Below are 16720 nucleotides of genomic sequence, written 5' to 3'. Positions count from 1 at the left end.
AGGTGGCAAAAGTTGATGTTAGGCCAGAGGATTGGGTTTTTTTTAGTAACGAGCAGTGGATGACTAAAAAGGGCTAATAAAGAGGGAGAAAAATGATGATGAAAGGAAATTTGTAAGAGACGACAAGAATTTCTACAGGTATATAAGAAGCGTAGTGAAAGTGATTTTGGCGCCTTTAACCAATGCAATTGGGGAATTGATCATGTGAAACAGGGAAATGGCAGATCATTTAAACCAGTATTTTTCATTGATCTTCATGGTGGAGAACACTAAGAACATCCCAAAGATATCAGATAAGCAAGATGCTAATTGAAGGAAAGGTCTTATAATAGTCTCTGCCACAAAGAACAGTGGTTTTAAAAAAACTATTGAGTCTGAAAGCAGACTAGTCACTTGGACCTGAAACCTACATCCAAGAGTTTTAAAGTAAGTGATTACAGAGATAACGGAAACATTGGCCAGTATTGTGCAACCGATTGGATTCCAGAAGAGGTCTAGTGGATTGTTGTGATGATCCTCTTCATGAGAGGAAGGACACAGAAGGCAGGAAACTGTAGGCCAGTTAGCCTAACATCTATTGTTGGGAAAATACTCGTGCCTATTCTTAAGGAAGAAATAGAAAGGAAATAGAAATTAGAAGGACAAAACACAATTAAACATAATCAACATGGTTACATGAAAGGAAAAGCATGTTTTTCAAATTTTCTAGGATCCTTTGAGGATACAGCAAGCAGACTTTATTAAGGGGAACCTGGAGATGTAGTATACTTGAATTTCCAGAAAGTATTCAATGAGGTGCCACAGAAAATGATATTACACAATGTAAGAGATCACAATATTGGGAGTAATGTACTAACATGAATTGAGGTTGCTTAACAAACAGAAGACAGAGTGAATTGGGATTAATGGGTCTTTTTCAGGTGGGGAAAATGTAACAGGTAGAGTGCCACAGGGTACAGTCCTAGGGCTTCATTTAGTTATGATGGATACTCATAACTTGGAGGAGGAAGAGGCAAACTGTAATGTATCCACATTTTCTGACAAGACAAAACATAGGTGCAAAAGCATGTAATGAGAGGACATAAGGAGCCTGCAAGATGACTTGAATAGGTTGAGTGAGTGGGCAAAGACTTTCCAGCAACACATTTTCAGCTCTGATCTCCAGCATCTGCAGTCCTCACTTTCTCCTCCCAGGTGGATTTTAATGCAAATTTTTGTGTGAGATCATGCACTTTGGTAGGAAGAATTGAAAGGCAGCCTATTATTTAAGTTGAGAGAGAGAGAGAGAGAGACTTCAGCACATTACATTGCAAACAATTCTGAGTGTTCTTGTAGTAACGCTGAAAAATGAACATGCAGACGCTGCAGTAATGAAGAAGCAAATGGAATTTGGTCTTTATTGCTAGTGTTTAAATCTAGGAAAGACTTGTTATAATTGTGTAGGGTGGTGATGAGGATAATCTGGGGACTAGGTTTTAGGATTTATATAAGGATATATTGAGATTGGAGGCAGTTCAAAAGAGACTCACTCGACTGATTCCTGCAAAGAAAGGATGGATTTATCGGGACAGGCTATTCAGGTTAAGCCTTTATTCATTAGAGTTTAGAAGAATGAGATGGGCAATGTCGGGGCAGGCTTAAGAGGCTGAAAAGCTTAGTGTTTCTCTGATTTCTTATGTTTTTATTTTTTTGCCAGAAATATAACAAATAGGAGTAAGAGCAAGTCTTTCAGCCTCTCAAGCCTCTCTGCCATTCCATAAGAGTGTGGCTCAAATGACCAAGGTTTCAACTGCTCTTTCAAGCGAGTACTTCATAACTTTTCACAATATCAAGGAGCTAAGGGCTCTCTTCCCCCCTCTTCAAACACATTCAGTTACCCACCCTTCACAATTCTCTAGGTTGTTAGAATTGCATATTTTTATACCTGTTGGTATTATTCTTCTTAATGAAGTATAGAAGATTCTGAGAGGTTTGACAGGGTAGTTGTGGAGAAGGTACTTCTTCTAGTGTGGCCAGTAGAGGATGTTGTTACAGAATAGGAAGGCACTCATTTAAAACTACGATGTGAAGGAATCTCATCTTTGAGAGGATTGAATGCCTGGAATTCTGAGAACTGTCAAGCCCCTTGGAATCTTGTAGATTTGCAACATTTGTTGGTTTTAATTTTCTTTTTGAAATGTACAAGATTCAGAGTATTTTGACACTGAATGTATATAAAGAGGAGTTAGATAGTCCTCAATATTGCAAAATATTGCAAAAAACTATGAAAAAGAAGTTGAGGCCTTGGTCATATCAGCCACATTCTTCTGGAATGGCAGGGCTGTTTTGAGAGATTGAACACTTACCCTTGATCCTATTTGTTATGTTCTTCTTGGGCAGAAAAATAACTGTTGGTATTAAACTCAATTTGCTATGTGTTATGGCTCCAGAAGTTCAAAATGATCACACTATTCAGCTCAAAGTGCTGCAGCTTCATGAAGTGTATTTCTGCTCTCAAAATAGTTGGTTGACTGATGCATTATTGCACTGTAGTTGGGTGCTGAGCAACCATAAATGCGGTATGCTCGATATACATTGAAGAGCAATTCATGTTGAACTGTTTATGAAGCATACTGTCCAGTGATATAGCATTGACAAAGTCATTTCATTCAGGAGATGTTGGCTTCTCTAGCGCTGCCAGCACTTATTGTCTGTTTCGAGTTGCTCTTGACAGGATGATCGTGAGCTGCCTTCCTGAACTTCTGCAGTCCATTTATTTGGTACACTCTCAATACTATTAGCAAGGTAGTTGCAAAATTCTAACCCTACCAGTGAGTAAATGGTCATAATGTTTTGAAGTCAGGACAGTGAGTGCCTTGGGGAAGAATTTGCAGATCTTGGTGTTTCCACTATCCACTGCCCTTGTCCTTCTCGGTGGTAGTGGTTATGGTTATGGAAGGTGCTGTCCACAGAGCCTTGGTGAGTTTCAAAAGTGCATTTTGTAGATGTTACATAGTGCTGTTACATAGTGCTGACATAGTGTAAGTGGTAGAGTGAGTGAATGTTTGTGGATATGGTGCCAGTAAAGTGGACTGCATTGTTCTGAATGGTATCAAGCTTCTGTTGTCGGACTGCACTCATCCAGGCAAATGTATTCCATCACATTCCTGACTTTTGCCCTGCAGATGGTGGAAAGGCTTTTGGGCAGTCAGGAGGTGAGTTACTTGCTATAGGATTCCTAGTATCTTAACTGGTGTAGCCACTGTATTTATATGTCCAGTTCAATTTCTGGTAAAAAGGTACCTCCCAGGATAATGTTAGTGGGTAGTAATGATGGTAATGCCATTGAATGACAAGAACGATGGCTAGATTCCCGCTTGTCAGAGATGTTCCTTGCCTGGCACATGTAGCATGAATATGACTTGCCACTACATCGATATAACTGAATGATGTGACTAACATTAGCCCATGGAACATTTGAAACAGACTGTTAGTACATTTGGCACTTTGTGTCAATAGCTTGAACAATGCATTAAAAAATAGGTACAGTGAAAGTAGTGCTACTTATATCTTATGACAATTGAAAATAATTCAAAACCAATGAATTACTTAATGTTATTGTTGTTATTTAGGCCACACCACAAATTTATTATTCGCAAAGCCACCCTGGGTAGCATCTGAAGTAATTTCGCTTAATCTGTTGTGGTAACGTTAGTTGAGTAGAATTGTTTGTCAAGGCATCAGAATATTCCTCCACTCCCTTCCACCCCTCAACCACCTGTTCTTTGAATTGGACAATGAGACCTGAACAAGCAGACAATGCTTGTTCAAAATAAATAACCTTAGACAATGCAGAACTTTCAAAAGTGCAATGATGTGTTAACCTTGATTATGTGCTCAGGTTTTCAAATGAGGTTGAACCTTAACCACATGACTCAGAGGAAAGCGATTTACTAGAGTACAAATGTGACATTGGGTCAGGTTTGCCAATAGAAGTTATGTAAAACTTCACAATGCAGTAATTAGACTTTGGTCATATTGAGTGCATTGCCGAAAGTATTGGAAGTTGTTGGAAAATGTGCTGTGGAGTGCAAGCAGAATGATCTTATATGCAAATTGAACAAATGATAATGGACCACTCAAGTAGTTTAAGCTCTACAGTCAGAATTATATTAAGGTATATAAGGCATTAAACAGCATAGATAAGGTTCACACACAATATAATTCTTAAGGTCAGTCATACCAATAGAGAAAAAAAAAGTCAGTGAGGTGGAAATTTTAAATGTCTTCGAGAAATAAATCACTTCACATAGAGAGCAATAAGCATTTGCAATGATCAACCGGGTCAGTAAGTAGAATCAGTGACATTAGGGCAGTAGTTTTCAACTTAACACTGGACCTTAAAAATCACATGTGTCGGGTTGCAATATAGTATGCTCAATTATCCATTCTATTTTGTTCATTTGATTCACCGCTCCAGCTTAATGCTATTAAATTAATTTGAAAATTACCTATTATAAAGAAATTAAATCAGTAATAAAATGGTCTCTGCTCATTTAAGTTTTTTGCTTACTACAGAGCTGCTTTGAGAAAGAGGAACTGAGAGTTTAATGGCAAAATTTAGTTTTGGTCTTTACCATCTACCTGTTAAAGCAAATGCTGCATAATGGTTGCATCGTGGCATAATGTTTTGATCTCGCACTTATGCCAATTTACAAGTAGTTTTCCTTTCTCTGAATTGGAAATAGAATCAAAAAAGCATCTCTCAAAATTTTTCCTTTGATACTATTTTTGAAGTTGTATTAATTATTGATTAATATCCGTGATACCCAGTTCAGTGTTACTGAGCTCCATTAATGTTTTGTGATAAAGCTGAGTTAACAAGTGAACCTGATAGGTCAGGTTATCAAAGATGATCATTTTTAAATTGAGATGCAGCTGTATGAAAAGGTGTTAATTAAAGGACTGGAACATAAAAAAATGTAAATCATGCAATAAAGTTGTTGAGGCATTCAGACAATGTGAAATGGATTGAAAATACACTTGGATGCTGCAAAGTAATGAATAACGGTAAAGAAATGAACTGACTGTTGGCTTTATAATGATGCTCACAAATTTATTGTAATTTAGTCTAAATTTATTTTACTCAGAACCTGGCACGTATTAAATTATTCCAAAAACCACTTTAGTTTCAAAATTGGAGAACTTTCGTAATGTATTTTTTTAGTGGCCTCTGTTTTGAATTCCTACAAATCCCACAGCAGGGAGGATTGAGAGATTGTCAGCAAATTGTTCAGAACATGGAGATATTTCTGGTGATGTTTTCTCACTTCTACCTATTTGGTCAAGTCTAGGCAAGACAGCAACATGAACAAAAAAAACCTCTCATAACCAGAATTGCTGATACTGTTAATTCATCTTTGTCACACCTCCCTTACAATAAGGAATTATTTCACCTCCTTATGAAGTGATTTAATATAGAAATAGGCCACTGGACATATACAGCAGTCATGGAAATTTTCAGCTGAACACTGGGAAGACAAAAGCCATTATTTCTGCTGCCTATCACGTACTTGGTTCCCTAACCATCAACTCTATCCCTTTCCCTGCCAGCTATAGGGCACTGACCCAGACTGCTCAGTTCCTTGGTAATTGACTCTGAGCTGAACTTTGGACCATATATCTGCTTTGTCACCAAGAATACAGACTTCCACCTCTGTAACATCACCTATCTCCCACTTTGCCTCGGTTCATCTTTTGAAACCCTCGTCCATTCCTTGCTACCCTGGACTTTAAATATCAAGTGCTGCTCTGGGCCAGCCTCCCATCTTCTACCTTCTATAAATTGAAGTTTATCCAAAAGTCTACTGTTGCAGTCTAACTTTCTCACTTGGCCTCAAATCTATCTATTTTTAAAGAGTCCAAGATGTCACTGATTCTCAACTGCTACCAGACAGAAATTTAATTTCCAGACCAGTAGCCAATTCAGAAGCTCACCATTCAGAAGTTTAACCCCTTTGCATTTGAAACAAACTAGCTTTTGATGAATAAGCAGAGGAAGACTGAATAATTGTGAAATTATCAACGACATGCAAACTAAACTCTGTTCCGTAGTAGCTAGACTGGGGAAAGAGGGAAGTGGTCATTAAACCTATTTGGATAGACATCTGGATAAGAAAGACACAATAGGTTGCATGATATATGTTTTTTCATTGCCATTACAAGCAAACAAAAGTTTAAAATATGTGCGGTTTAAAATAATTGAACATTAATATTTTGGAAACCTCTGAGAAGTGAAAAGCCCCTCAAACAGGAGAGGTTATAAAACTACCTTTGAACTAAACAAGTGTGAATGTGGTTTCCATATTCATGTGTCAGGTAGGTCAAAAGGTGAGCTTGACCTACCCACAGGGACCCAGATTTCATGATTATCAAAAAGATCTCTTTAATCAATGAGACCTTGTTTGAGCAAAACAGAACTAAACCTGGAGCAAATACGTTATTCCACTTGGTGAACTAAAGAATAACTCTGCTGTGAAGTTTTGGAGATATTCTTAGCACCCAGTCCATTCCATTTAAAAATAACTTTGCTATCTGACCTCAAAGCTGTGCTCTGAAGAATATGATCCATTCTTCAATCATTTATATGCAGAGAATGCCTTTTGTTGTGATGGGCGCATGAGCTAAGCCTGTTACTTTGATCTTTACTTGAATAAATTCATGTCTGCTGAGTTTGCTGATATTTTTTTGAAAGAAGTTTCCATTGTTACCTTGTCTTTTCTGATTGAAAACTTCTTATTTTTACAGTATGTGTTCTATATGTACAAGGAATTGAGACGATACAGTGGAGAGAGGTAAGAAATAATTTTCTTACTGCACTGATGTCCTTGTGCTTTCTTTCAGTAAATGAAAAATGCCCACTATCTGTAAAGCAGACCTTAGTACAGATCAAAACAAATAGAACTGAAGTTTATTCAAATATTTCAAACAAACTATTATTTAACCTTGAATATAATTCTGAATGTGTTGGGATCTGAATGTTTCATACCTGGATTATATGATATGAATTTTGTAGAACCAGGATAGCTAAACTTGATAAATAATCCTTATACTTATTTTAAGCTTACTGAATTTTATCCAGCGAGGTGTTTTGGTCGAGAGTTTTAGAGCTGTTCTCAAATTTTCTGCTGCAGACTGGTTCATAATCAACTCAGTCACTGACTTGAAGTCAGAATTGTAGCTTTTATTTTGCTAAGCTGATTGTTGTACCTTTCTTTTTCTCTAATACATTAAAGCACATCTTGTAGTTTGGGTGATTTTATAGCTTTAAATTAAGTGTTAATTTAAAAATGTACTAACGAAACTATTTGAACTTGTAGAGGAGTATCTTGCCATAACTACCAGAATGATGTTTATCTGTCTTCAGTACCAAATAGGTAGCCAGTTTGCTAGAATTTCTAGCATTAATTTAAAGGTGGCATGTTGGCAGCAGTGTTTACCCTTATACATTTTATCACTTCAGCAACATTAACATTACTATTTTTGATTTCAATGAGTAGTCTAAATAATGGTGAGCAGAGAGTCCACATCATCCCCATTGGCTGAATTTAAGTTCCTTATGTGACCTGGGTAAGAAAAGGATTTGTAATTATTCCAATCATTTTAAATCGATTAATAAATTTATGACTAAAACATCTGATCTTGAGTCTGAATGTGCTAAAGGGCTTAGAGAAACAAGAGATCTGCATGGAAAACAACTTGAAGAGGAGATAAATTGCAAGAAAAAGGCAGAATAAATGATAAAAACTTCCTAGATCAGAATAGGGCTTATTTGCTAAAGGATAAATAATCAGTAAGAAAATCACCAGAGACAATGAATTGACAGGGAATCAATAAATTGAAATAAACAGAACAAATGAAATAATGCAGGAAAATAATCTCTTGTATGCTAACATTCATATCTAATGAATTACCTTTATATTCAATATCATAACTTGTATTCTGTGAAGTCAGATGTATAATTTATCTATATTGTTAACATAATTCATTTTTAGAATTTGGGCTTAAACTAGTGGCAGAATGATTTGGTTTGTATGTCTGAAGGGGTTTAAGGATTAACACATAATCTTTCTGAAATGATGGTAATTCCTTTTAAAACAGAAACATAGAAAATAGGTGCAGGGGTAGGCCATTTGGGCCTTCGAGCCTGTATTACTATTTGATATAATCATGGCAGATGGTAAAATCTTGGCACTTCATTCCTGCTTTCTCTTCATATGCGTTGATCCCTTTATCAACAAGGACCACGTCCAGCTCCCTCTTGAATATAGCTATGAACTGGCCCAAACAGCTTTCTCTGGGAGAGAATTCCACTGGTTCATAACTTCACTAAGTGAAGAAATTCTTCCTCATCTCAGTCCTGAAAGGCTTACCCCTTACTCTTAGACTGTGACCCCTAGTTCTGACGTCCTCAACATCGAGAACATTCTTCCCGCCTCTAACCTGCCCAATCCCATTAGGATTTTATATGTTTCTATGAGATCCCCCCTCATTCTTCTAAACTCAAGCAAATATAAGCCCAGTCGATCCAGTCTTTCTTCATATGTCAGTCCTGCCCTCCCGGGAATCCGTCTGGTGAACCTTTGCCGGACTCCCTCAATAGCAAGACTAAAACTACAAGACTAAAACTGCACAGAATACTAAAGGTGTGCGCCCTCACCAAGGTCCTGCATAACTGCAACAATATATCCCTACTCCTATACTTCCTATATAGTAATGGTGTTTTGTTTTCGTTGGGAATGTATTATGAGCAGACAAACAGTTGTGCATTAGGCTTTCAGTTTAGAAGGTCAGGGGTTGAATTTGCAGGAATCTTGGCTAAAGCTGAATGTGCACAACAGTAGCTTCTGATGAAAAGAAATGGTTTAAAACTGTTAGAACACAGATTACCTCAATGTAAGCAGTTTTGTTTGGAAGTTCTAGACCAGAAATTATATATTACAACCCTGAAGGAATTATTTGAAGCTGAGGTAGTTTAAACTCAGTTTCTTCCTTGAGCCTTCCTGTCAGCTTCTGCTAAAGGGAAATTGAAGCCACAGTTACATTAAGCCCAGTAGATGTGAAAGTTAAGAGAATTCTCTCATGTGGACACTGCAAAGGAGTGTTGTTGGGAATAATAGAATTGCATTTGTTTTGACATCTTTAAACTTGTTATGTGTACTTTTTTTCTATTTTGTTATGTAAAATAAATAAAGATAAACATTTTTTATTGTTAAAATCAAAACTGCAGCATTGGTGTTTGTGGTTCAGCGAAAGACTGCCCTCTTAAACGCAAATAATATCTTTCAAGTCAGGGTTCACTCTGGGATTTTACATATCCAGTCATAACATCAGCTGGATCATAGCAATATCATACTGTTCTGTATTCAGGCAAAAGGAAATCTCATATCGATATTTTAATGAATATTTACCAGGAATGAGATTGGAACGTCAACTAGTTTCTTTTTCAATATCTGGTATGTTAAAATTTCAATTATTCTCACACTCTTCAGTAACCTTTTTATAATCTGCAACCATTTCATCCTTTTTTATTGCTGGTTCATTGCCCAGTTCTCCAACACCATGATGTGTATGAAACATTTATAGAAATGCAATGAATTGAAGGTCATCATAAAATCTCCCACGGGGCGTGAGCCTAGCGTTTTCTTTCTTCAGCTCAACCAAGAATTTGGCCCTGCAAATATATGCAATGTTGCATTAATCTTTCTATTCTGTATCCTCCCACTTACATGAGAGCATGCTCAAACTTAAAATGAGCATAAATCAATATGAACAATTGGAGACCAAGAAATTACCAAATGTGCACTAGTTTGTTTCCTCTGTCAGCATTAAAATTTAATTTTCAACCCAATTAACTATCGTTTATATTCGTCTGACACATTTAAGAGGAGCAAAATAGTTTGGATGCTATCTAAAGTAAAAACAGAAGATACTGCAGAAACTCAGCAGGTCTGGCATTGCCTGTCAAGAGAGAGGAATAGAGTTAATGATTTGAATCAAATGTGACTCTTCTTTGGCACTAGCATCTTTATGAGCCTGCAATTTTCAAAGAATTTTCAATTTTTAATGTGGCTTTCCATTATGCTGTATAGACACACTATAAATGCAAAGAGCTGCGCAAGATACAGGCTAATGTGTTTAATGCTCAAGCTAACAATTAAAAGACAATAAAAAATGACATAAAACTGCTTAATGTTAAAGATTTCCTTAAATCCCCAACCTTCCTTACACAAATACAGTTGTAAGAGACTCATCTGAGTCAGAGGCATAGTCAGTAGTATTCATTTGGGAGAGTGCATTTGATGGACAGACTTGAAAAATCTAGCAACCTTGGTCTATAGTAACAGCATGTTATTCACACTCAAGATTCTTGGCTTCATAATTGGTCTTCACCCAGATGAGGAAATGCGAATGAATGCAAGTCATAAAGTTAACAATTCTGTTAGTCAGTATAGAGATCTGTGAGATATTTTTCCATAATAATGAAATAAAATTGATTCAAATGGATATTTTTTTTCAAATCAGTCTTCGAAAAGTTTTATCTGGATAAAGATGTGAGATGGACTCCAGAACAATTAATTTATTGAACAAATAAGTATGGTTTCCAATAGGTGACAAACAGTGCAGAACAAATTTTCAATTCTACTTATCAGCATGAGTACAAGCAGCAGTGAAAATCCTCATTTTCCTTGACATTTCTCTCATTGCCACCCATGCCCTGGTATTCTAATATTCGTGTTCCCCAGTTTTCCTAACATTAATGACCAGCAATGTCAAAGGCAGATTAATGTCATTTCCAGATAATGTATATTTGCTCAATAAATTTCATCAATGAATGTGACTTAAAATACGTAGAAATCTGCCCACTTTTATATAGATAACATTTTCCAATGTATTAGGAATTTATGCTATTTTAATATGGAACATTTTTTTTACCCATAATATTTATCGTGAAAATGAATTCTAATGCAAATAGTTCATGATTTTGTTCCTTTGTCTTATTATTGTACACTAAGTTTCAGAAAAATGCAATTGATTGTATCCTAAATAATATTTCTCCCTCAGTTAAATTTTTAAAAATGTCATTGTCTGTGCTTTATCTGGGCCTCATTCGATATATGTTGGCTGATAGACGTCCTACAACTAGTATTTGGCTATAAACTATTATGAAAAATGTTGTAAGTTAACTATACTTTATGAATGGAACTTCATCTCATGTTTTCACCTACAGGGTGAATATTTTATGATGTACTGAATTCACAGCTGTAAATCAGATGAACTTAACATGATTGCAATGTATGGACAAATACACAAAAATATCTGGAACCTAAAACATTTTAGTCACTAATAAATAAAATTTGATGCAAATACACTGACTGTCATTTTTTTTCTTTAACAGGCAAAACATTCACTTAATTTGAACAAATATAAATATGGTTTTCAGAACTCCTCAGATTTTAGAATATTCCCATTAAATTGAAAATTACCAAACATAACATTGTTACTCACAAAAGAGGGGGAGAGAAAAAAGAGAAACCTGAAATCAGTTGGTCTCATATCAGCAGTTGGGAAAATGCTGGAATCTATTATTAAGAAAATACGAACGTTGGTTCACTCCTGCTGACTCTTTTGTCTGTGCAGTAATTCTGGGACCTGTCTATTTATCAGTGCTGGAGAAAGACCACTTTGAAAATCATTGTTTGATTATTTACAGTCAAACTGGACTCATGAAAGGGAACTTCTATTTGACAATTTTATTAGAATATTGTAAACTTGCAAAAAAGAATAGTACTAGATATGAAGAAAACAGACAATTGGGTAGAATAGAGAGATATGGTAGATGAAAGTTAACATTTAGAAGGATGAAGTAATATAGCTTGAGAGGAAAAAACAAGAACAATATAAAATAAAAGATAGAATTCTAAAAAAAATGAAATGGAAACAGAGAGACATGAAGGTACGCGTGCATAAATTGTTGAAGGTGGCTGGTTGTGAAAGTCATGAAGATGGAATACCAAAACTTGGGCTTTATAAATAAAGCCATAGAGTGCGAAAGCAAAAATGTATTGGCAAAACTTTATAAAAACATTGTTTTTGCCTTAAGTGGAGTTTTTGTTCAAATCTGAGACCATATTTCTGGAAGGATGTTCAAGAGATAAGAAGTTTCAGTGCCAAAGATATTCTGGAGAAATTGTCTCTTTTTTTCAGAGAAGAGGCAAGAGTGAGGAGATTTTATATTGAAAGACGTGTTCCATATCATTATCTAGATAATAATTTCAATGATAGTTACACTTCAGTTCGTGCGCCTTGCAGTTCATCCCCGCTCAAGAGACTAGATGGTGACAGTTCATGGCATCAAAGTCACAATGGCTATCTGGTGAATGCAGGTCACCATTTATTTCTCTGGCATCCACTTTAATGTCCCTTCACCATGTCCTTAAATAATCCAGAAACAGCATCCTCCCTTGCCCTTCATTTACTGAAGTCGACATTGGCAGCCTTACCATATTGTCATCATGATTTTGCTTTAACTCCAAATTCATTTCAGCCCTTCAGCACTTCACTTTGAAGCTTTGGGACACCTTTAATTTGCATTCTCCTGCCAGGTTACTTTCTGCATCTCATGTGTCTACTACGCAGGATGAACTTTATGGTTCTAAGCTTCATTTGTTAGCACTTTGCATTGCCATGGAGGCTGCCTGCCTTGGTGGATTTGGAACAGAAACAGACTACTCTGTCATAAGGTAATATAGCATGAAAGCAGACCCTTTGGTCCAACCAGTCCATGCTGACCACAATTCCAAACTAAACTAGTCCCATCTGCCTGTACTTGGCCCATATCCTTCTCAACACTTCAGCATCATGTGCCTAACTAAATGTTGTAACTGTACCCGCTTCCACCACTTTCTGTGGAAGTTCATTCCACATGTGAACTCCTTCCTACGTAAAGACATAATTTCCAGGTCCTTCAAGGATGTTCCACCATTCAATATAATCATGGCTCCACACATTTCCTCAGTAACAGTTGATTCCCTTACCTAACAAGAATCTATCTATCTCTGTCTTTAAAATGATCATGACTATAGCTGCACCCGCTTCAAAGGCAGACAATTCCAAAGTCACCCAATCCATTGAAAGGAAATATTTCAATTCATCTCTGTTATAGAGTAATAGAGATGTACAGCACAGAAACAGACCCTTCGGTCCAAGTCATCCATGCTGACCAGATATCCTAACCTAATCTAGTTCCATTTTCCAGCACCCGGCCCATATCCCTTTAAATCTTTTCTAATAATATACCCAACCAAATGCCTTTTAAATGCTATACTAGCCTCCACCACTTCCTCTGGCAGCTCATTCCATATATTCACCACCCTCTGTGTGAAAAAGTTGCCCCTTAGGTCCCTTTTAAATCTTTCCCCTCTCACACTGAACCTAATACCCTCAAGTTTTGGACTCCCTACCTCAGGGAAAAGACCTTATCTATTTATCCTATCGATGCTCCTCATGATTTTATAAACCTCTATAAGGTACCCTTCAGTCTCTGACACTCCAGGGAAAACAGCCCCAGCCTATTCAGCCTCTCCCTGTAGCTCACATCGTCCAACCCTGGCAACATCCTTGTAAATCTTTTCTGAACCCTTTCAAGTTTCACAACATCCTTCCAATAGGAGGGAGACCAGAATTGTACCCAATATTCCAAAAGTGGCCGAACCAATCTCCTGTACAGCTGCAACATGACCTCCCTGTCATAAAATAAATTAGTTTTGAACCAATTCACATGAGGGCACCTCATTTCCATATCCATTTTGGAACATGGAACATTACAGCGCAGTACTGGCCCTTCGACCCTCGATGTTGTGCCGACCTGTGAAATTAATCTGATGCCCATCTAACCTACACCGTTCCATTATTATCCATATGTATTTTTAATGCCCATTTAAATGCCCTTAACGTCGGTGACTCTACTACTATTGCAGGCAGGCCGTTCCACACCCCCACTATTCTGAGTAAAGAAACTACAGTCATGCTAGCCTTCACCATGTAAGGAAAAAGGCTGTCACTGTCCACCCTATTAAACCCTCTGATTACCTTATACTCTCAACTAAGACACCTCTCAACCTCCTCAGTTCATCAGCCGTTCCTCTTAAGACCTTCCTTCCATACCAGGCAACGTCCAAGTAGATCTCATCTGAAACCTTTCCAAAGCTTTCACATCCTTCCTGTAATGCAGTGCCAGAACTGTACGCTATACTCCTGGTGCGGCCTTACCAGTGTCTTGTACAGCTGAAATATGACCTCGTGGCTCCGAAACTCAATTCCCCTACCAATAAACGCCAACACACCATATGCCTTCTTAACAACCCTATCAACCTGGATGGCAACTTTCAGGGATTTATGCACCTGGACACCAACATCTTTCTTGCCAGGTAAGCATTCCTGATGAAGGGCTTTTGCCCGAAACGTCGATTTCACTGCTCGTTGGATGCTGCCTGAACTGCTGTGCTCTTCCAGCACCACTGATCCAGAATCTGGTTTCCAGCATCTACAGTCATTGTTTTTACCAAGATCTTTCTGTTCATCTACACTGCCAAGAATGTTACCATTAGCCCAGTAATCTGCATTCCTGCTATTTCTTCCGAAGTGAAATACCTCACACTTTTCCGCATTAAACCCCATTTGCCACTTCTCCACCCAGCTCTGCATCTTATCTATGTACCTCTATAACCTGCAACATCTTTCAGCATTATCCTCAACTCTGCCTACCTTAATGTCATCTGCAAATTTACTAACCCATCCTTATATACCCACATTCTGATCATTTATAAAAATGACAAACAGCAACTGGCTCCAAAACAGATCCTTGTGGCACACCACTGGCACCTGAGCTCCAGGATGAACATTTCCCTTCAACCACCACCCTCTGTCTTCTTTCAGCTAGCCAATTTCTGATCCAAGTTGCTAAATCACTTTAATTCTGAAACTCCATATTTTGTGCAATAGCCTAGTGTGCAACTGCAACAGTATCAACTGCATTACGGAAGTCCATATATACCACATTAACCGCTTTACCTTCACCCACATGTTTAGTCACCTTCTTGAAGAACTCAATAAGATTAGTGAGGCACAACCTACCCTGCACACAACTGTGTTGACTATCTCTAATCAAACTATTCCTTTTCAGATGATTATAAATCTTATCTCTTATAACCTTTTCCAACACCTTACCCACAACTGAAGTAAAGCTCACTGACCTCTAATTACCAGAGTTGTCTCAACTCCCCTTCTTAAACAAGGAACAACATTTCCTATCCTCCAGTCTTCTGGCAGTACTCCTGTCGACAATGATGACATAAAGATCAAAGCCAAAGGCTCTGCAATCTCATCTGGCTTCCCAGAGAATCTGAGGATAAATCCCATCTTGCAGGAGTCTTACCTGTTCTCAGATCTTCAAAAATAGTTAAAACCTCCTCGTTGTCAACCACAATCCCATCTAATCCAGTAGTCTGTATCTCCATATTCTCAGGAACATTGTCCTTTTCCAGTGTGAATACTGATGAAAAGTATTCATTTAGCGCTTCCCCTATGTCCTCAGATTCCACAACCAACTTTCCACTACTACTTTTGATTGGCCCTTATCCTTCTCGAGTCATACTTTTATTCCTGATATACCTATAGAAGACCTTAAGGTTTTTCTTGATCCTATCTGCCAACAATGTCTCACGTTCCCTTCTGGTTCTTATTAGCCCTCTCTTTAGATCTTTTCTGGCTAACTTATAACTCTCAAGCCCCTTAACTGAGCCTTCATGCCTCATCCTCACATAAGCCTTCTTTTTCTTCTTGATAAGAACTTTAACTTCTTTAGTAAACCATGGACCTTCTCTTGACACCTACCTCCTGCCTGATAGATATATGCTTATCAAGGACCCGCAGTAACTGTTTCTTGAATAAGCTCCACATTTCAAGACTGTCCATCCCCTGCAGTTTCCTTCCCCATCCTATGCATCCTAAATCATAAATATCTTTACCCGAGTTATACCTCTTTCCTGCGGTATACAAATCCTTGCCCATTGCTATTATAAATATAACCAAATTGTGGTCACTATTGCCAAAGTGTTAGCTACCTCCAAATCTAATACCTGTCCAGGTTCATTCCCCAGTGCCAAATCGAATACGGCATCACCCCTCATTGGCCTGTCTACATACTGTATCAGAAAATCCTCTTGCACACATTGAACAAAAACTGATCCATCAAAACTACTTGAACTATAGCATTCCCAGTCAATGTAGGGGAAGTTCAAGTCCCCCCATAATAACTACCCTGTTACTCTTGCTCCTATTGAGAATCATCTATGCTGTCCTTTCATCTATATCTCTAGAACAACCCGGAGGCCTGTAGAAATCTCCCAACAGGGTGATCTCTCCTTTCCTGTTTCTCACCTCAGTCCAACTACCTCAGTGGATGAGTCCTCAAGTGTTATCTCAGCTGTTGTAATACTACCTTTGTTTAACAATGCCAACACTTCCCCCTTCCCCCACCAACTTTTACCATCTTCTCTGTTTTTACTGAAACATCTAAATCCCAGAATCTGCAACAACCATTCCTGTCCCTCCTCTAGCCATGTCTCTGAAATAGCCACAACATTGAAATCCCAGATACCAACCCACACTGCAAGACCAC

The 16720-nt window shown here is 37.7% G+C and overlaps 1 protein-coding gene across 1 annotated transcript in view; it reads left to right on the top strand.

Moving 5' to 3' along the window:
• Positions 1 to 16720, top strand: part of LOC132828184 (copine-8-like) — a 593006-nt gene that overhangs the window by 79357 nt on the left and 496929 nt on the right. Inside the window, exon 3 of the mRNA XM_060845121.1 lies at positions 6787 to 6833. Within this exon, the coding sequence (XP_060701104.1) occupies positions 6787 to 6833 (47 nt within the window). The remainder of the gene's footprint in view (positions 1 to 6786; positions 6834 to 16720) is intronic.

Source organism: Hemiscyllium ocellatum, chromosome 26 (genome assembly GCF_020745735.1).
Source record: "Hemiscyllium ocellatum isolate sHemOce1 chromosome 26, sHemOce1.pat.X.cur, whole genome shotgun sequence".
In the NCBI taxonomy this organism is placed as follows: domain Eukaryota; kingdom Metazoa; phylum Chordata; class Chondrichthyes; order Orectolobiformes; family Hemiscylliidae; genus Hemiscyllium; species Hemiscyllium ocellatum.
The sequence above is the reverse complement of the archived record's forward strand: the minus strand, read 5'-3'. Positions and strand labels throughout refer to the sequence as shown.